The 23018-nt window shown below is 36.0% G+C and overlaps 2 protein-coding genes and 1 non-coding gene across 3 annotated transcripts; 2 read left to right on the top strand and 1 right to left on the bottom strand.

Moving 5' to 3' along the window:
• Nucleotides 1-103: 103 nt before the first annotated feature.
• On the top strand, nucleotides 104-20898 carry Cog3 (conserved oligomeric Golgi complex subunit 3). The gene is made up of 11 exons (XM_089696039.1): nucleotides 104-348; nucleotides 630-812; nucleotides 2967-3093; nucleotides 3507-3655; nucleotides 11598-11851; nucleotides 13248-13466; nucleotides 16042-16181; nucleotides 16600-16757; nucleotides 18721-19365; nucleotides 19949-20131; nucleotides 20492-20898. The coding sequence occupies exons 1-11, from the start codon at nucleotides 109-111 to the stop codon at nucleotides 20762-20764; spliced, it is 2571 nt and encodes an 856-aa protein (XP_089552165.1). The 5' UTR covers nucleotides 104-108; the 3' UTR covers nucleotides 20765-20898.
• Nucleotides 12384-12679, top strand: LOC149487521 (signal recognition particle RNA). Its single transcript, XR_016315813.1, has one exon.
• Nucleotides 20894-22545, bottom strand: UQCR-C1 (Ubiquinol-cytochrome c reductase core protein 1). Its single transcript, XM_089696038.1, has one exon. The coding sequence runs from the start codon at nucleotides 22458-22460 to the stop codon at nucleotides 21057-21059; it is 1404 nt and encodes a 467-aa protein (XP_089552164.1). The 5' UTR covers nucleotides 22461-22545; the 3' UTR covers nucleotides 20894-21056.
• Between the last annotated feature and the right edge of the window lie 473 nt (nucleotides 22546-23018).

Genomic DNA, 23018 nt, shown 5'->3' with positions numbered 1-23018 from the left:
TTTTAAATTTCAACAAATGTGGTTGTGTGTGTTCGGCAATCAGAACGCCACTTGTCAGAACTGAAAATGTCAGCTGTCACGAAATGTCAAAGTCAGAATCGAATGTTGATGTGTTGTTCGCATTCATGTTGTGAACTTGTAAATAATGTTTATCTGATTTTATACGGGAATAAGTTAACAATAAATTGTAATATGGATACTATGACTTTAAAAGAAATACAAAGCAAATTGCTGTTATGGGAAGCTGCAGAGAACCCATTGGCGCCACTAACTTCTTCGCAAAGAGAAGCTATACTGGACTTAGAAACCTTGATACAAAGTGATGGTGTTTTAGAGGAGGATTCTCAAGTAAATTTTATAAATTATCTTTATCATTGTGTTTATTATTGATGTCGGTATAAAAGTCATAAAAATGTAATTCACCAAAGCATTCCAATGTCTGAGAAACTTCAAGTGGATTCTAATTAAAAAACACTTTCCATTTGATTTTATGTATTTATATACATATACGCTAGTGTAATAATTGATGATATTCATCACTTCTATTATTAATTGATTCAATTTTATGATGAGCCACATAATAACTATGAATATTTAAAAGTTATCATAAAACATTTTTTACTTTATAGGAATCTCCACCAAATGAAACTTCGGACACCACAAATGTACTGCAAGTCAATACAATGTACGATTTCTTGGAGTTTTATGAAAACTTGAGTGAGCAAAGTACAAAGGCCAGTGATGCCCCTTATGAAGCATATTACAAACAATTAGAAGAAAGGAAAAATGAATGTGTAAATTTAACTGACCAGGTTTGGGAAAAACATTCTTTCATACCTATTTAACCCTTAAAGTCACTTCGTATATAATACTATACATCATACTTTCAAAAATTCTACTAGATTTATTTATGGTTGTAGAATCCGTTTTTTGAGCAATTTGATATTTTTGAACGTTTCTTCAACTGTCAATAACTAAAAACTGTGGCTTTCAATGTCAATTTCGAATAATTGGTGAAAAATAACCGACATGATGCGTCCGCCAGTTTCTTCCAAGGTAAGATTTAAAAATTAAAAATGTTTTGAACGCTATTTATGGGTGTTTGTTGAAAAGTATGGCTTGCCAAAGTGTTATTCTAAAGGTTTATTGCATAAATAAAGGGCTGTGCACGGTATTATGCATTTTTTTTAACGTTTTCTTTCTATGTATAGCATACTATACATCGCTACCATAGCACAGATCTAACATTTTTTTGTTATGTATAGAATAATATACACTGCTACTGAAGAGACGACAATGTATATTATATTTATATGTAAATTTATACGTAAAATCAAAAATTATACGCACTGTATTTTATTTATTTTACATCGGTTTTATTGTTTATGGTTGTGGTTTGCATGACTGCTATTTTTGCTTTGTTTTAGACTGCTTCCAATGAAAGGACCAAACGAATTTTAGCGTTAGTCCCCGCAAGAGATGCTGGGTCAGATGCTAGCGATGGATCCAGTAGTGACGACGAATGTAAAACTCCGCAAAGCTCACCTGCGCCTTCATTAGATGCTTCATTTGAGAGACTCAACATTTGTGAAAGTTCTGATCACACAGACTTTACCGATAACGAAATTGACCGAGAGGATAGAATCTTCCGTTTTAGTTCAAGATCAATTTCAAGCTGCTCTTACGCCGGTCCTTGATGAAGACGTGTTTCCAAGTCCCTCCCAATGTAATTATGAAGCTTGGGAATTCCCCCGAATACGGGCTTGGGAACCATACGACAGAATAGATTGAAAGATGCTACTGGCAAATTACTTACAGATAAGACCCTGAAAAAAAAAAGGAAGAGGAGCATTCAGCCAAGTAGATTGCAACAAAAACAAACTCAGTATAGTAAGTGGTTCTTACGTAGATGCGCACACATTATAAAAAATTAAAAGGTTCAGTAAAGAGTCTAAAACTCGAGTAGATGTCACCTGTCCACAAGTAGTAAAGCACTACAACCGCCATATGGGTGGAGTCAACTTAGCGGATATGTTGATAGCACTCTATCGCACTGGCATCAAATCCCACCGTTGGTATATGAACATCTTTTCCCAACTTTTAGATATATGCATAAATAACGGGTGGTTATTGCGTCGTAGACACGACAAAATGGGGAATGTCATGAGGAAGAAAGACCATTTGAAAAAATTTAGGTATGAAGTTTTTATGGGACTGTTGAAGAGAGATAGAGAAGTTGCTGTAAGAAATGTAGAATCTGTATCGGAGAAAAATAAAATAAAGAAACCGGTAGCCGAGAGGCCTAGTGACCAAGTACGATATGACAAATTTGATCACTGGCCACAGCTGACCGGTTATCAGCGGTGTAAATACTGTAAAATTGGTCAAGCCAGTACTATGTGCACAAAATGCAAAGTACATTTGTGCTATGTTAAAAATAGGAACTGTTTTTTGGCTTATCATACGAAACAATAAAAAGCACAATGTCTAGTATACTATACATTGTCAAAAATAGTCAGTTTGTACTAGGAGTAGCATTGTATGGTATTCTATACATATGATTTTTCCAAAAATACAATATTGTAATTTTTTTTATTGTCATAACTATGTCTTTTTTATAAGTAATAAACAAATTAAACTCATATTTTTTGGTTTTATTCACATCATATACCTTGCGACTTTAAGGGTTAATATAATATTTGAATTGAAATTTCCGTAAACCATAAAAAACAGTAAAATACTACATTTTAATTAATCAACTAAGTATTGCGATCATACACATCATAAAGTAACCATAAAAAAATTAATACTATAGCTATAAAATAGACTCCCACTCATAAAAATCCTATAATTATACCTAGTTTCCTAGTAAATTATTTTTAAAATAACAAATATATAATGGCTTATCTAAAAAATTCAGGAAAGGTTTAAGATTTTTCTTATGGTCCTTATAAATGTTTTTATAGATAGCGGCTACATTATCAAATTTAGACAAACTGTCTGATGAGTACAATCTTGTTTCCAACAAAACAAATGCCCTTCACACCATGAGTGAACAACTGCTGGCCGATCAGAATAAGCTCTCTGGTATTGGTATGTATAACTTACTCAAAGAATATAAGTTATCCAGGAATTAAATTATCAAAATATTAGCATTACTTGAAGGAAATGAAAAATCAAGATACTTAAACTGCTTTTTACCAATTAGATACCTATGTTGAATAAAATATAATGTGGGAAAATAGAAGTCACAACATGTCTATTATATAAGAAATCTCTTTTGGCTTCATCAATAGTCAGAGAAAAATCATTTCATATTTAAATTAATTCATGCCGTAATACTCAAATGTAAAATCAATTAATACAGATTTTTATGTATTAAATCTGTAATATATTTTATTTTAAAGCTAAGGCACTCAATTACGCTACCTTTAACAATAATAGTCAACATTAACACAAAAAATTCAATAAATATTTGTTTGATTATTTGTACAACTAAATTCCAGGCGATAATATAAAGCAGAAGTTGCACTATTTCACACAAGTGGAGCACCTTTCCCAGCGACTCAACAGTCCAACCATGTCTGTGAATAGTGATACATTCTTCAATGTGCTGTCCAAAATAGACGAGTGTTTGGAGTATATGAGGGCTAATGTGAGTAAGAATACGAATTTATGTAAAATTAGAGATATTTTAATTGTTGTTAGTGTATAGAAAAAAATCTGAAGGGATACAAAAAGTTGTAGGCAGTTATTTTGTGCATTTGCAACCAGCAATATCTAAATTCTTGCTTTTTCTTTTTTCTATCATCCTTAAATCATTAAACTAATCAGAAAAATAATATTTTGTTGAATAGTTATTTGTTAAGGTGATTGCAACGATCTGTTCCCAGCCAATATCCCGCTAGATGGCGCTGAATTCTACATTTCTAGTTTATTTGAGTTTTTGCGTAATTGGAATAGTCATCAAACCTAGGAATAGTCATGGCGGTTACTGAATATTATATTTTATTGAAATATGTTATATCATTGCCTTAAAATCCACCCAATTCGGTAAAATTATGCGTTTTAACATCTGTCATTGCATACAGGGTCGTTTACACACACAGACGTATACAAAAATGATAAAGATTTAACTCTAGATGGCGTGAATGTAAAGCGCGTCACACACGGTGAAGATACTACCTATAATATTTTATCTAATCTAGTAATATTTTATATTACAGTATCTTAAGGTATCCGGTATCAGCGTTCTGACCATCATTTTTCTTTTTTCGCTGTAGAACCGCCATCCTGTTACAAATGACCCACAAAGGAGAATGACCACGGGTGGTATCGGTAAAATTTTAGTTGTGCCACGTATTCGTTATATTGTTAATTCCTATTTGTATTTATAATGATCATATGTATCAATATTAAGTCTTAATTAAACCGGATAAATTGAAATAATAGTAAAAGTAAAAGTTTTTCTTTTGAAACATGTATGAACTTTCGCATTAGTAGGAAGTAGGATTGTTATAAAAATAAAAGTTATATTTGTTGGCGTAAACTATTTTATTGTAATTTTGGGAAATAAATAATGTCAAAATTGATTACCTACAATAAAACGCAGTTTTATTTTATTACCTACATTACACTATTGTTTTTTTTTTATCAAAACATGTATTTGAAGTAGCAAATATGATATTATGCTGATCCAAGCATTTTCACTCAAAACTAATATCACTAATGATTTGTAAAAGTAAATTATTTCAAAATACATTTCATAACCAACAAGTAAGAATAATTATTCATACAACAACAAATCAAAAACACTATTTACTATGGAAAAAAAACCAGGAAGGTGAAAAACATATTTACGATTTCGATGCACTCGACTTTTAGTAAAATAATAGGTAAAAATATTATTATGGTTTTGATCACAGACATATCTGTGGTTTTGATTTTAGCTACTAGTATCAGAAAGCTGCGTGTTCAATGCACGTCGGGGTCCCACAACTGTGGAGGAAGGAAGGTAGAATACCTCCATCGAATAAGTGAAGTTTCTCGACATACTCGATTTGCCGGCCGGCCTCAATGAAGATTGTCCGAAAGTTGTATATGTGCTCTGTAAAGAAAAAATTTCGCTAGCGCGATTCAGAGTGAGGTGTCGTACAATATACCTAATGAAGTTTTTCATCTTTTTATTTTACTGCAAATACAAAATAAAAATTAAACAATGGTAATGTAAATTCTAAACAAACTACTACCAAAATACAATTAGAACAAAAATCATTTGACTTGTTTATTTCACCCAGAGGCCAGAGGCGGCTCGTGACAAAATTGTATAGGTGTTCACTTGAAATAAAACAACGAAAATACAATAGCGTTCGGGATGATTTATTACAAAAAAATGAGCACCACATTTTATAAATGTCTATAACACTAAAAATTACAAAGTACAGGCTATTTCAAAACGAATTCAATGACTAGGTATCAATAATTAGTAAATCACCGAATTTGCATTCGCGAGCGTAGGTATCCATAGTGTTTGTCACTGACGGTCACTGACCTCTATAACTTATAGTTATAGAGGTCAGTGGTGTTTGTTGTGTAAACATGTATGTATTTGAGTAGTTAGTAGCATATTATATTCTGAATTTCTGATCCATGCCTATTCACTCAAAACTAATAACACTAATGATTTGTAACAGTAAATTATTTCAATAGGTAGGTATTTGAACATTTCCCAACAAGACGTAAGAATAATTATTCGTAGGTATACAAGATACAATAACAAATCTAATACACTATTTATTATTTTATTATTTACTAGCGGTCCGCCCCGGCTTCGCCCGTGGTACATGTTTACGTTTTCTCTCCATAAGAAGTAATAGCTAGAGAGCTAGCGCAAAGCTACCTGTATGTATTTGACCAGACCTGGATTTTTGTGTGTTGATTCCCCTATACCTACTATACATGAGATGAGGAGTCACTAAGCCCAGAGTGGTGGACGGGGCGCGCGCTTAGGTAAGACAGGTGGAAATTTTTGGCGAACTTTGAAACCATTTGACCACGTCTGCCATTTTGATATTTGAAAATAGATTATTATTACTATCGGAAAATAACAATGGCAGACCATTATCACGCGGATAACATTCTGGCAGACACTTATGAAAGTGCTGAAAAAAATACAATTTTGAAAGTATTTGACCAGATCTGCCATTCATATATTTTATTTATTAGGGTCTTAAAAACTTATTTTCGAAACGGCAGACATTTTCATTGCGTACAGACTTCAGCAGACAACAAAACTTTACAGACTTCAGCAGTCAACAAGACTTAGCTTCTACATGGTCAGATGTATATATGTATTACGTTCCCTGACCTTACATCAATGATTTACTTTATTAATGTTTTTATGGTCATTTACATTTAATTTTGAAAACTATGGAATAAAATTTATAAATTTGATGATACAAAACTAAATATACATTTGTAAAGAATCTCAAATATAAAGTTGTGTTGCAAATAACAAATCATCATTTAAATATTTAGTTTATTTCTTTATTTAAGAAACAATTAACAATTACAAAACAACATAAAAAAACACGCATGCATTTATTGAAATGTTCATTCATCATCACTATCGTATGGCGTTGTGTGACTCGTCTTCATAATCCATTGAATCGGATTCTGTAAAAGTAAAACGTAAATTATATAATAAAAGAAATGAGTCATTATAAACTTACCTAGTAAGGCAATGCCTTTGATGTCGCACGATGCCGCCGCGCCGCCAGTGTAGGTACTTCTGCTGCTACATGAAAATATGCTAGGGTTGCAACAAATGGGAAATAAAACAATTGTGATTATTACTATTATGATGTAATCATTTATTCATATTATGTACATTCAAAACAATTGCTATTATTAAATCTGATGTAATTATTTTTTCATAAATATATAATTATTATTAATTACATAATATATTGCACTGTGAAATATTTACGTATCACTTTATTTTTGATGTTCTTAATTGTCTTTTATAAAATTTAAGTGACGCATTCGCATTGGGATCAACAATCCGATAAGAAAAGAATGGAGACAACATATACATAGCTTTGATTTCAATTCTACAGATACAAAATATACAATCTATCTAAAATGATACAACGGATGTTTCCTGCGTTTTCTCGTCAAAATACCGAAACAACGTAATTATTGTATAGTAGTTGGGCGTGAAAGTAAAAAAACAAATGAAAAGTGTTTTCCATATGATTATTTATTAAATTTACGCGATTAAGAATAATTTCAACGATACAATTTAGTAACCGAGAATTCAGAGGATTAAAGAAAATACCTGCCTGATCATTTTATCAAACTCTAAAAGAATTATGGTTATTTCGCATCACTCGGTTTATTAGTTTGGTAATAATTATTAAAGGTAGTTACAACCCTAGCCATTGAGTCGAACGGTAGGCAACACAATATCGACTTTGTGCGGGTACATATGGTACATTTCTTCTTGCTGTGAAGCGTAATTATTATTATTAAGATTTTTTAGGCTATTTTGAATCAGCTGTTCTAATTTAATTCTAGAAATTTATTAAAACGTGATTTTTTTAAAAGTATATTATGAGTTTATAAATACCTCAACCAATAGTTATTGTGTCCTATCCTCATTTCTTTATATCTTGGTAGTTAACTAAAGTGTTAAATTTACATAACCTCAACAACAACATTTACACTGCCACTGCACTAAAACTAAACTAACTAGCTCTCTAGCTATAAGAACCATCCTCGTACTTCAAGGGATATAATAAAAAAAGAATTATCGAAATCGGTTCAGCCGTTCTCGAGTTATGCGCTTACCAACACATTTTGCGATTCATTTTTATATATAAGACTAGCGGTCCGCCCCGGCTTCGCCCGTGGTACATGTTTACGTTTTCTCTACATAAGAACCATCCTCGTACTTCAAGGAATATAATAAAAAAAGAATTATCGAAATCGGTTCAGCCGTTCTCGAGTTATGCGCTTACCAACACATTTTGCGATTCATTTATATATATATATACTAGCGGTCCGCCCCGGCTTCGCCCGTGGTACATAATATTTACGTTTTCTCTACATAAAAACCATCCTCGTACTTCAAGGAATATAATAAAAAAAGAATGATCGAAATCGGTTCAGCCGTTCTCGAGTTATGCGCTTACCAACACATTTTGCGATTCATTTTTATATATAAGATAAGATTATGTGAAAATAACCAGGAAGGTGAAAAACATATTTACGAAAACATAGTAACATAATATGGCTGTCGCTACAATAATTATATTTCAATTTTATCTTTTTATACCTAGTAGAACTGGCCGACGAATAAAAAAAATCGTATTAGAATAAATACAATAAATTACGGAACAAAAAAAGGATTGTAACTGAATTAGGTAAGTATGTTTGTTTCTGGGCGCACCGTTTTCGACGACGCGACGCGCGACGTAAGCGTATAGGTATAGGTACCTACTTTGCTAAAACAAACTAATAAAATTGTGTGTCTGTCTGAAAATTCGGAAAAGCATATTTTGCAAGTTTGTAATTACTTTGATAGTTTACCGATTTATAATAATTGTAATTGTAATTGTATAATATATAATTTGCAATGTGGTGAAATTTCATAAAAATCACGGGCCAATTTTTTGTTTTGAATCCCACCGAAAATATAATTGCGTTATTAGAATAATTAATTACTATACCTACCCACGATCAATTATTACAATATAGTCTCAAATGCATACTAGAGAAATATTGCAATTTGATTCAATTAAAATGCATAGCATACAAAAATAAATTCACAACACAAGAAATTCCGCGCGCAAATCATAGCGCGTGTCAATGAAATCAAGAATGTTTTATATCAAGCCGACGCGGACGACGACGCGACGCCGAACAAAAGTACCTACGACGGACGACCACGCTTCGAGTTGCCAAACAACATGAGTAATAAATTGTTTACAAAAAAAACAAGTTTTCCATTTTTCTGTATGAGTAGACAGAACTTCAAAACGCCACCTGCTACGGTTTATATTATTCAGAACGATTGTTATAAAAATAAAAGTTATATTTGTTGGTGTAAACTATTTTATTGATCAATAATTTTGGAATTTAAAATTGTCAACATTGATTACAATAAAACGCAGTTTTATTTTATTACACTATTGTTTTTTTTATCAAAACATGTATTTGAAGTACCATATAATATTATGCTGATCCGAGCATTTTCACTCAAAACTTATATCACTAATGATTTGTAAAAGTAAATTATTTCAATATACATTTCATAACCAACATGTAAGAATAATTATTATTATTCCTACCTACAACAACAAACCTAAAACACTATTTACTATGGGAAAATAACCAGGAAGGTGAAAAACATATTATTATTTACGATTTCGACGCACTCGACTTTTAGTAAAATATAGTAGGGAAACATAATATTATGGTTTTGATTTTTGCTACTAGTATAAGAAAACTGCGTGTTCAAACTACTTGTTTGTCTGTCTGAAAATTCGGAAGTACTTTGGTAGTTTACCGATTTATAATAATATTGTATATATCGTTGTTTAAAAAATATTCAAACACAATAAAATATGATATATGTACTGATTTATCACTGGTTTCAGTGATGAACTGATGAGTCAATTATAGCCACTATACTTTCGTCATACGTGTGTATGATTGATGTGATTTGCAACGTGGTGATATTTCAGAAAAATCACGGGTCAAATTGTCCCACCGAAAATATAACTGCGTTATAAGAATAACTATACCTACGATAAATTATACATAATACAATATAGTCTCAAATGCATACTAGTGAAATATTTTATTTGAATCAATAAAATAAAAAAATAAATAAAAAATAATAATAATACAAAAATAAATTCACAACACAAGAAAATCCGCGCGCAAATCATAGCGCGTGACAATGAAATCAAGAACTTTCGAGCCGACGCGGACGACGAAGGAGCCTAACAAAAGTACCTACAATCATAGGCGGCTCGTGACAAAATTGTATGGCCGTGTTCACTTGAAATAAAACAACGAAAATAGGTACCTACAATAGCGTTAGCAGTACAAAAAAAATGAGCACCACATTATAAATGTCTATTTATACACTAAAAATTATAGAGTATTTCAAAACGAATTCAATTATTATTTAGCAATAATTAGAAAATCCCCGAATTTGCATTCGTGATCGTATTCATAGTGTTTGTCTACACTAATATTATAAAGAGGAAAACTTTGTTTGATTGTTTGATTGTAATGAATAGGCTCATAAACTACTGGACATTTTACCAATGTTTGCAAGTTTGTGATTACTTTGATAGTTTACCGATTTATAATAATTGTATACTTATATCATTGTTTAAAAATATTCAAACACAATATGATATAGGTACTGATTTATCACTGGTTTCAGTGATGAACTGATGAGTCAATGTTAGCCACAATACTAATCACTTTCGTCATACATGTGTATGAACTATGATTGATGTGATTTGCAATGTGGTGAAATTTCATAAAAATCACGGGCCAATTTTTTGTTTTGAATCCCACCGAAAATACATATATTACTAATTGCGTTATTAGAATAATTAATTACTATACCCACGATCAATTATTACAATTTACAATATAGTCTCAAATGCATACTAGAGAAACATTGCAATTTGAATCAATTAAAATGCATAGCATACAAAAATAAATTCACAACACAAGAAATTCCGCGCGCAAATCATAGCGCGTGTCAATGAAATCAAGAATGTAATTTTATATCAAGCCGACGAGCGACGACGCCGAACTAAAGTACCTACAGTACCATTTACCTTCAGTGTACAATACAGTTTACAGACCTACGACGGACGAACAATAATGAGTAATAAATAAAAAAAAACATAGTTTCTAAGGTCATTAGTTTTATTTTATTTTATTGTTATTTTCTTTGAACGATTGGAAATGAAATTACTCAATTTTTACACAGAACTTTGATTTATTAGAATTATGCTCATTATGCATAAGATAACGAACGCGAATGCACGACATCTAGCGCGTCAATGTCTAAACATCGCCTTTCGTTTAGACATTGACGCGCTAGATCTGTAATAAGTATATAGTCTATGCGCTAGATGTCGTGCTTTATGTCGTGTTTCGCTTGGCAAAAGTCACGCACACTACTGTAGAAGTGTCAAATTTTTCCGGTATTTTACTGTTGTTTTTCTAAGTAAATATTGTAAATTATTGATTAAAAAGGTCGAACGCGCACACATTTCATTATAGAGAAGTGATAAAATGATTAGTTTTAAAGAAATAGTGTCTGTGTTAAGTGTTTAGAGGTAATCAAAAATGTATGGAGGGACGGTCGGAACATCAACCTTAACTACATTTCCACAAAATTAATGTAATGTGTATAGCAAAAAATATGTGACACACAATTTTTTTACGAATAAATACAAAATATGAAAAAACAATTAAAAAATACAAATAAAATAAACTACAAAATTTATGTTCTATCATATTATTTATTTTTTTATAATTTATATGTTATTTATTCACAGAGCACTTTCAAAGAAGCGCACTCGTACACAGTAAAGTACCGTCACTTGCAAAGTCGCGCTATGTCGCTCATACGTAGCTATGTGAACCACGTCTTGAACATGGCTACAGAACAAGTGCTTTCGCCTGAAGAACCACACGATAGTGAACAAATAGATATGGCATATGCTGTTTACTTCGGCAAGTTTCAAGCCGTCGCACCTAAGTTGAAAATGGTTATCGGGGAAATTGAGAAACGAGCGGAGGTCAATGAAGAGTTAGTATTTTATTTGTAGAAATTGTTAAAATTTGAATGTGGATTTTGGATGTCTTGTGTGCTGTGGTATATTTGATCTGTTTTACTGCAAAAGTTAAACATCTAGTCAACCTGCAAAAAAAATTTTTGTATTTTTATTATTTTTGTTAAATTAACAAATTTTTTGTGATTAGTTATGGATAATTTTTTTTTAAACTCAAGCAGCAAACAATTCACGATCATTGAAATAATAACTGCATTCACGCCCTCTATCGCTAAATGCAAACAACATCAAGTGTACTTACAGACTTCGAATTAGTGTGCTAAATATGATATAGAGGGCGCTTACAAACTATGAAAAAAATATTGAACAAAAAATTTGTGCATAATATCCAATATAAAATAAGAATACATTTTAATTTTAAATTATTATTTTATCAAAAATAAAAAATAAAAAAATGCTTAAAATAGTAAGGAAATAATTCGTGTCCGAGTGAGATTTGAACGCACGTTCATTTGTATGTTACATTTCACTATTTCGCTATGTACTTCGACTGGGAGCGTGGCGTCTCCTGTAATCCGGCTACTCGGAGGTCGGGCTCGGAGGATGGTTTGAGGTCGGGAGTCCTGGTGCTGTGTGGTCCATGTTGACTGGACGTCCACACTAAGCCTGGTATTAATATGGACCCCCCGGAGGAGTCTGGGGGGTGCAGGTTAACTAAGGAGGGGCGAACCGGGCCAGGGGGGAAACCCAGCAGCCAAAAGTCCCCGTATCGGGCAGTAGTGGGATAGCGGCCGGGAGTGGACGCTCAGTATCAGCCCGACCAATACAATCAGACCTGTTCCTTTTGCAACTTTGCTAATATAAAACAAGTTTATATCGATTTTTTATAATGTAGGTATATTAATATATTTTATAAATTAAGTACATCGTACATACATTTTGTAAGTGCTAAGGATTGCTTCTTTTTGTCAATGCATCACTTAAAAACTATCCACTCTAATTCAAAGTACCTCATAATTGGACATTATTAAAAATATGGTAACAAACGTAACAATATTAATAAAACTTCAATCAAATACCTCATTGTTCAATAAGTTTTGTTTGATATCTTCTTTTAAAATATGATAGTAGCTTAGGATATAAGTTACAGTGAAATACTAATAAAAATTGTCTTTATTTTGCAATTCACATTACACATACTTACTTATGCATTATAGGGTTTTTATAAAGAAAGTTAATGTTGTTATGAATTTTAATGTTTATTATTATTGTGGAAATAATTGGGACATGAGTGAATTTTGTTTTGTAGTTTTTAGTATTCAACTTGATTTTATACCACAAAATTTATAAAATCACCTTTTTTAAACTAAACATAGCATTGCTGTCACGACAAACAAAATAAATCTCTTTCAGCTACGCGGCTCTCCTCTCAGACATACAGCGGGAATACGCAATACGCAGACAGCGCGTAGCCGGCGGGCCAACAGCCGGCGCGCTGGCTGTAGCTGGCAGCAAGCACGCGCGGGATCACTGTGCTATGCTGCGAGCTGCTTGCTCCTTACTGGCGCTAGCTGTAAGGGACGAGTGTGCGCTGTATGAGCACTTCTTCTCCAAGACATCTCCGGCTTTAGAGTAAGTTAAATGGCTAGTAAAGTTACTAGTTTCATCAATATAGGGGGGTGATTACGGGCGGCCATTAAGCGCGACCACTGCGCTATGCCGCGAGCTGCGTGCTCCTTACTGGCGCTAGCTGTAAGGCCCTTCGCTCATGGAGCTACTCAAAAAGAACTAGTCACAAACTCAAATTACTAACGAGTTGCCTGATAGTCCAGGAGGAATCGGCGCATGAGTACCGAAAACTATTCCACCTCAATTTTTTTACGTGATCCTCTTCAAATTGCCCTACTGATGATATAAATGCATGTTGCCATGGGGCAACCCGGTGCCATATTGTTTAAACCGAAATTGTTTAAACAATTGCAAGGAATTGTTATTTTTCAACCGGACAAATTTTTTTTATATTTTTTATCGAAATACCAATAAAAAAGGTCCAATTACTTTTCACGATAAAGTTAATATTTTCAAAGATATGAATTTTTTAAGGTTTGAAAAATCTCAAATTTGGGTACTTTCGACCCATGAAAAATATATTTAAAAAAAAAATAATATATAAGTAATATTTTTTTTTCAATTCTCTATACAATAGTTAATAATATTGTTAATAGAGATTTAAGAAAATTTCATTGTTTATATCTGTTTTTTAATTGTTAACTTCGCGCGCTCACAAGTACGCGCCGCTTACCTTTAAGTATCGCCGTCTCTCTCTTACTCATGCGCTGCATCGGCCTCTCTGTGTCTTGAATCATTATTTATCATTTATCTTAAAAACTATCAACTTTATCAAGATTTCTAAAGAGAGCAATCTTATTAATAATTAAATTGTCTACAATTTGTTTCTTATATATTTTTTTCTGAAATCAATTTTTTTAAAGTTATTTAAGCATAAATTGAAACATGTAATTAAAATTACTTTTTTGTCAGTTTATATTACTTTTTTGTTATTGAAACAGCAAGTAAGGTAAAAGACCCAGTTATTGACACTGGCCTAGTTGTTTGACACTCGCAATTTGATTTTAATTAAAAGAATGAAATGTTCTCAAAAAACCAAAGATCTTAAAATTTTTAATTCAAAAATTATATTTATTAATTTATTAGAATTGATTTGTTTTTTTTTTAACTAAAATAAAATTTAAAGTGTCAATAACTAGGTCTTTTACCTTATTAATTACATTGAATAACTTCTTCAAACGAAAGTTATAGATGGAGAAGTATGAAATAATAAAACAAGATTTAAAAATAAGTATTTATTTATTATCAATATTATTTTTATATATTATATTCTTACAGTCTTCTGAATCACAACCACATAGAAGTATGCAACTTATATTATTTTTTTTACAATAACAAGCTTTGGTTTTACAGGCTTTCTTACAATTACACGGTTTTTTAAGATTAGTTGGGAATGGTAAAAAACAAATATAATAAAGGTAAAAAACAGATATAAACAATGAAATTTTCTTAAATCTCTATTAACAATATTATTAACTATTGTATAGAGAATTGAAAAAAAAATATTACTTATATATTATTTTTTTTTTAAATATATTTTTCATGGGTCGAAAGTACCCAAATTTGAGATTTTTCAAACCTTAAAAAATTCATATCTTTGAAAATATTAACTTTATCGTGAAAAGTAATTGGACCTTTTTTATTGGTATTTCGATAAAAAATATAAAAAAAATTTGTCCGGTTGAAAAATAACAATTCCTTGCAATTGTTTAAACAATTTCGGTTTAAACAATATGGCACCGGGTTGCCCCATGGCAACATGCATTTATATCATCAGTAGGGCAATTTGAAGAGGATCACGTAAAAAAATTGAGGTGGAATAGTTTTCGGTACTCATGCGCCGATTCCTCCTGGACTATGAGCGTCACAGCCCATACATGTTCTATGGAGATTCGCACACGACGCGACTAGTTACTAACTGGTGAGTAACGCGTTAGCAACCAATCACGCGCGACGCGTCGTGCCGGTCTCCACGCTACTGGTTTCCCGAGTTTCTTTGTTTTTTTTTTGATAAAAATGAACGAGCAAACATTGACAAGTGACTGAAACCTTATAACTTGAGTAGCGTTGTATGCGAGATACAATTTGTAACTGGTTTGTAATCGTAATTACTGATTAGTTCAGTCATTTTTGAGTAGCTCCATGAGCGAAGGGCCTAAGGGACGAGTGTGCGCTGTATGAGCACTTCTTTTCCAAGACATCTCTGGCTTTAGAGTGAGTTAAATCGATGTTTATGTAACTTCGTTCTAGCACTGCACGTGCACGTTATATATAGACCATTCTTGTTTATGTAACTTTGTTTTTACCGACCATTATTTTCGAAGAATTTCCGGCTCTCAAGTGAATGATATATTAATAAACTTAAGGACGCTATGCATATGCCTATTATAATTGCCTTCACCTTCGCCTGTTGATTTACCTTTTATAGCACATATTATAGGGTTGAGATTGCTTAAATACCATAAATGAAGACAGTAACTGGTTCCAGTCGAATTAAGAATCTCCTTTTGAAATCGCTTGAAAATCTTACTTACTACTTAATTAAAACATGTTTGCTAATAATTTGTAATACTTTTAGGGAATATCTCCAATCGCTCAGCAACGGTTTATACGAGACGCTACGACCGCACATCATACATATTAATCACCTGGAGACGCTCGCTGAACTGAGCGTCATATTAAAAGTAGAAGTTATTGAAGAACAAGTTAATAACGATCGTGAGTAACGTGATAATATTAAATAGCTTGGTGTTAGGAATTTTAGTTAGAAAACTTGCTGTGCCCCGCGGTTTTATTCGCTTATTACTCCGCTCCTGTAGGTCTTCCTCGATAAATGGACTATCTAATAGTGAATTAATGTTAATTTATTTCTTTTGTTTTCAATATTGTCAAAAAAACAATCAAACATAAAGTTTCTGTTTGATTATTTAATTTTTTTATTTAATTAATTAATTATTTTAACAAATTATTAAAAGAGTATGTGTGCCGAGCACATGTGTCAGAAGTGAAACTTCTGTAGCAAGATTCAACGTCGCCTTACTCCATGACGTGACGACCTTGAAATCTCTCAATGCGCCTAAAGCGAAAAAAAAATGTTCACTTTAAATATTTTTTTTTAATTCGTGTTCTATTACAGCGTCTCTAGCCGCACTGGGCGCAGTGGCCCGCGGCCTGCTGCAGGACACGCAGGAGCGGCTCGTGTTCCGCGCGCACGTGCAGCTGCGGGCCGACGTGCTGCACTACCGCCCCGCGCCCGGGGACCTCGCCTACCCCGACAAGCTGGAGATGATGCAGGTGGGGTCTATATAACAGCGTCTCTAGCAACACTGGGCGCAGTGGCCCGCGGCCTGCTGCAGGACACGCAGGAGCGGCTCGTGTTCCGCGCGCACGTGCAGCTGCGGGCCGACGTGCTGCACTACCGCCCCGCGCCCGGGGACCTCGCCTACCCCGACAAGCTGGAGATGATGCAGGTGGGGTCTATATAACAGCGTCTCTAGCAACACTGGGCGCAGTAGCCCGCGGCCTGCTGCAGGACACGCAGGAGCGGCTCGTGTTCCGCGCGCACGTGCAGCTGCGGGCCGACGTGCTGCACTACCGCCCCGCGCCCGGGGACCTCGCCTACCCCGACAAGCTGGAGATGATGCAGGTGGGGTCTATATAACAGCGTCTCTAGCAACACTGGGCGCAGTGGCCCGCGGCCTGCTGCAGGACACGCAGGAGCGGCTCGTGTTCCGCGCGCACGTGCAGCTGCGGGCCGACGTGCTGCACTACCGCCCCGCGCCCGGGGACCTCGCCTACCCCGACAAGCTGGAGATGATGCAGGTGGGGTCTATATAACAGCGTCTCTAGCAACACTGGGCGCAGTGGCCCGCGGCCTGCTGCAGGACACGCAGGAGCGGCTCGTGTTCCGCGCGCACGTGCAGCTGCGGGCCGACGTGCTGCACTACCGCCCCGCGCCCGGGGACCTCGCCTACCCCGACAAGCTGGAGATGATGCAGGTGGGGTCTATATAACAGCGTCTCTAGCAACACTGGGCGCAGTGGCCCGCGGCCTGCTGCAGGACACGCAGGAGCGGCTCGTGTTCCGCGCGCACGTGCAGCTGCGGGCCGACGTGCTGCACTACCGCCCCGCGCCCGGGGACCTCGCCTACCCCGACAAGCTGGAGATGATGCAGGTGGGGTCTATATAACAGCGTCTCTAGCAACACTGGGCGCAGTGGCCCGCGGCCTGCTGCAGGACACGCAGGAGCGGCTCGTGTTCCGCGCGCACGTGCAGCTGCGGGCCGACGTGCTGCACTACCGCCCCGCGCCCGGGGACCTCGCCTACCCCGACAAGCTGGAGATGATGCAGGTGGGGTCTATATAACAGCGTCTCTAGCAACACTGGGCGCAGTAGCCCGCGGCCTGCTGCAGGACACGCAGGAGCGGCTCGTGTTCCGCGCGCACGTGCAGCTGCGGGCCGACGTGCTGCACTACCGCCCCGCGCCCGGGGACCTCGCCTACCCCGACAAGCTGGAGATGATGCAGGTGGGGTCTATATAACAGCGTCTCTAGCAACACTGGGCGCAGTGGCCCGCGGCCTGCTGCAGGACACGCAGGAGTGGCTCGTGTTCCGCGCGCACGTGCAGCTGCGGGCCGACGTGCTGCACTACCGCCCCGCGCCCGGGGACCTCGCCTACCCCGACAAGCTGGAGATGATGCAGGTGGGGTCTATATAACAGCGTCTCTAGCAACACTGGGCGCAGTGGCCCGCGGCCTGCTGCAGGACACGCAGGAGCGGCTCGTGTTCCGCGCGCACGTGCAGCTGCGGGCCGACGTGCTGCACTACCGCCCCGCGCCCGGGGACCTCGCCTACCCCGACAAGCTGGAGATGATGCAGGTGTAGTGTGTTTCATCGAAATCGGTTCAGCGGTTTAAGTGTAAAGAGACAGAATTACTTTCACATTTCAAATCGTGCTAGCTGTGCTGCGCGGACGAACTAGCGGGCAAAATTTACTGTATAATATATAGCTCATGTGTTTTTTACCTTTATTACTTTAAAGTTTCACCCCAATACGTCCAGAAATTAAAAAAACATCCATACATTTTTACAAACTTTCGCATTTATAATAAAAGTAGGATGTAATAGAATTTGAATAAATACGTCATCGTACCCTACACATTGTTAACTCCTATTCATATTCATATTTAAAGAATTCTACAATATCATTATCTCCCCTGTTCCGATTAATTTGACTACAACAAATTGTTTGTTTCAGCAAATCGCCTTGTCCCTCCAAGAGCAAAGCCTCAAACGGAGCGACTCTCGTAACTCCATGATATCGGACATTTCGACGACTTCTCAAGAAGTAGCCAACATTAACGTGGAAGCACAACGCCGACCGCAAGCATCTCCAGCTGACCTGCATGGAATGTGGTATCCAGGAGTCCGCAGAACTTTAGCAGCACTATCCAGGCTATACAGATGCCTGGAAAAGCGAGTTTTCCAAGGCCTAGCCCAGGAAGCAATTTCCCTCTGCGTGCAAAGTGTTTCCAACGCGGCGAACCAAATATCAGCGTTGAAAACAAGCATTGACGGCGAATTGTTCCAAATTAAACATCTCTTGATACTCCGAGAGCAAATTGCTCCTTTCCAAGTGGATTTTGTCATTAAAGAAACTTCTCTAGACTTTAGCAATATGAAGAATGCGGCATACGGTCTGATGCAGCGTCCTCGACAGATTTTCTCTCTGAATAGCAATAATGCGTTATTGGAATTCCTTCTAGAAGGTACTCCAATGGTTAGGGAGCATTTGCTTGACTCGAGGAAGGAGGTTGACAGACAGTTGAAGAGTTGCTGTGAAATGTTCATCAAGGACGCTACGGAAATTATGGTCGGGCCTTTAATCGAGTTTATTGAGAAGGTAATTAAAATGACTTTTGGCAAAAAATATAAAAATAATGGCGAAAAGTTATTTTCAAAATAAGGGTAAAAAATATTTGTACCTAGTTGTTTATATTGTCCTACATTTTTTTAACTTGGAAAATAGTATAGAAGTTGTTGGTTACATATTAAACAAGTCAATAACTGCGTTAAAAACAACCGACTTCAAACTTGCACTTGCAACATTTACAAATACAGACAAAAATGCTCATAAAATAAAAACTACTGGGCCTATCCGAATAAAATTTTTATGGGACCAATTCGACACCATCCCGCATCGAACAAAAAAAGAATCACGTAAATCGGTCCAGAAACCACGGAGTAATCGGTGTACATACATAAAAAAAAAAAACATACCGGCCGAATTGATAACCTCCTCCTTTTTTTTGAAGTCGGTTAAAAAAGGTACAGGAAAAAGTTATATACATATGTAGTTTGATTTACATACAAATGTAAACTACTATAACTTTTATCACAATGACTTCTTACGTATTACCTATAACCTACTACTAACTATCAGGATAGGAATTTGAAATCTTTAAATTTATTTATCTTTTCCCCAGGTTCAATCCTTTCAACCAGCAGAGCAACTCAAAGTACAACCGTGGGCAACGGCTTCTCAAATTGCCGTAATAGTGCAAGAAGCTCAGAGACGAATTAAAACACATTTAGCGCCGATTCAACGGTCCATGCAGTTGTATCTCGCTAATAAGGAAACAGAGTTCATACTTTTCCGGCCTATACGGGTAAATGCTAATTTCGAACATATTAAAAGTTCAAAAATATGTCGTAATAGTTAACTATTTTAAGATAGAATTACATCAATAATAATTGAAAAAAAAATAGCCCTAGCCTTTATTTTTTGTGCATTTTATGCAGCTATATTTCTAGGACAGAATATATCCTATCTTCAAAATTAAAAAGCCTTGTATGTTCAATCGTATCGTTAATATAATTCCATAAAGTTTTGTTACGTTTCCACATAAAAAGCATTATGACCAAATGTTACACAATATTTCATGACATTCAGCTTGGCAATTTGCCCTTAAAAACCATTTTGTTTGGCAAACATATACTCTTTCTTACATAAAGTTTATTCTTTTCAGAACAATGTCGTTGGATACTTCGTACAATTGGAGCAATTATTGACGAATTCTGGTTATTCCTACGATGACGTCATTATCGTAGCCTGTCCTACACCTGAACAAGTGTCAGTGTTCATATCATCTGCCAGTCTTATCAGCCACAATGAACCAGTATTGCCATATGGGAAAAAGAAGCCGACTAGTGTCATTCGGAAACCTAGTGTTACCAGTATTACAGAAAAAAAGGAAGACAAGCCACCTATAGCCAGCAATCCTACAACTAGTCAGACATAAAGACAATCAAGAAATTTTATTATGTAGTAACAAATAATTGCATTTTTATCATAAGAATAGTTACTGTATGTTTAATTTTATTATTAAATTATAAATGGAATTGTATTCATGCAAAAATAAAAGATAATATTCGATGGATTTATTTATTTACAATTATTTAACTTATTCACCAATAAATACGTACACCAAAGACATTGCGTTTTATTACAATAAAACAACAGACGTTTGGGCGAGAAGTTTAATGTAATCTTAACTGATTTTAAATTGATACTAAAGTACACTACTAAATGGTTTAGACTCTGAGCCAGTACATTCCAGAGCGGATTCTGTTGTAGTCTGGAAGGGCTTCCGTGGGTCCTACAGCAGCGATGACAGGGCAGCGATCATACAAATATTTGTAGCATACGTCTTTGACATTGTCTACGGTTACAGCCTCAATGCGCGCGTCAAGCTCGTGAATGGGAATACGGCGATTATAACACAATATTTGGCGACCAATGTCCTCACAAACAGGTGTGGTTCCATCAAGCTGAAGGAGCATGTTGGTCTTCAATAAGTTCTTTGCCCTGTCTACTTCACCCTCGGTCACTGATGTGCACAGTTTCATCCATTCAGATTGGATATTGTACAACATATCTTCAATTTTCAACGGCTCAGATACAAAGTAGATGCCCCACAGACCGGTGTCCTTGTAGCAAGTGTTGAATGATTGGAAGCTGTGGCACAAGTTCTCAATGGAGGAAGCTTGGGCCAAGAAAGAGGCGTTGTTAGCACCACCTCCTTGGGAGCGGTCCCAAGCACCGATCAGAGTGTTTGCTACCATGAGAGGAATGTTATCAGCATCGGTCCATCCAGCTCCTTCTACAGCAACAGCAATGTGAGCCAATGGCATTGAGTCATCACGCACTCTGATTTCAGATCCAGTGTAACGGCAGGGAGTCAATTCTGGTACATCCAATGCTGTGTTCTTCAAACTACCCAAATGCTTGTTAGCGAGGTCTACAAGCTTGTTGTGTTCAACACCACCGGCTCCAGAGAGAACTATTCTTGTGGGTTGGTAGTGTGTTTTGATGTACTGTTGAAGATCAGCCTTTGAGATCTTCTTAATGTTCTTGGTGGGGCCAAGAATTGTCTGTCCTAGGGGAGTACCTTGGAAGGCAGTGGCGTGCAAATGATCGAATACAACCTCTTGCAAGTTGCTTTCGACGTCTTGCATTTCGCGGAGGATGACGCCACGTTCTCGTTCGATTTCGGGTTCAGCGAGCGACGAGTTCTGGATGATGTCAGCAAGGATCTCAATGGCGGCTGGGACGTCGTTGGCGAGGCATTTGGCGTAAAATACGGTTTGCTCGCGAGATGTGTAAGCGTTTAAGTGTGCGCCCATATTCTCTACGAGCAACTCCAGATCGGTTTGTGATCTTTTGCTGGTTCCCTTGAACGCCATGTGTTCAAGGAAGTGGGCAACTCCATTGTTCTTAGAGGTTTCATACCTTGAACCAGCATCTATCCACAGCCCCACGGTAGCGGTTGGCGAGCCAGAGTCCTCGGAGGCGACACGGATCCCATTGTCGAGAACTGTGAGCTTTGTTGGTGGAACATTTACCAAGGCTTCATTTTTCGTTGCAGCTGTGGCAAATAATCGAACATTTTTACCCTGCTTTGAAACAAGCCTTAACGTAGTCGCTACTTTCAACATTTTCTTTAGATCCTTGCTGTAAATTTTTGCTCGCTGATTTACGTAATGTGAAAATTGAAATAATAAGACAGATGTCAAAAATATGGGCAGGTTATCGAATAAAGTTATGAAACATGAACAGATAATCTAAAATAGAATAAGATTATTTATCAGAATATAGATAACAAAACATGTCTTTGTAAAAGAAACGTTTTATTTTAGCCATGATTTTAGCAAAGATTATTGAAAAGATTGAAAATTTTCTTTTGTAATATAATTATACTTATTATTTGAAACTAAAGCATTTTTCAATAATGTGTGATTCAAATTAAACTAAGTGATTTGGTTTTATTATTATAATAGGTCCACCAAAACAGAATTATTGAAATTGCCACAGAAATTCCGTTTACTATGTACAATCTTCATGCATAAAATGATTTTAGTAAAGTAAATACTATATGCACGATGTGTAAGCAAATTAAAATTCTTATTGAATATGTAAAACCTGGGTATTTTTAACTTTTGTCTGTATGTTTGCATTTTCGTTCTCATTATAATGACAGTGACAGAATAATCTTC

The sequence above is a fragment of the Colias philodice genome, chromosome 6 (assembly GCF_061535455.1).
Source record: "Colias philodice isolate Cphi_HAF_F1 chromosome 6, ilColPhil1 Martin Lab GWU primary, whole genome shotgun sequence".
Classification (NCBI taxonomy): Eukaryota; Metazoa; Arthropoda; class Insecta; order Lepidoptera; family Pieridae; genus Colias; species Colias philodice.
The sequence above is the reverse complement of the archived record's forward strand: the minus strand, read 5'-3'. Positions and strand labels throughout refer to the sequence as shown.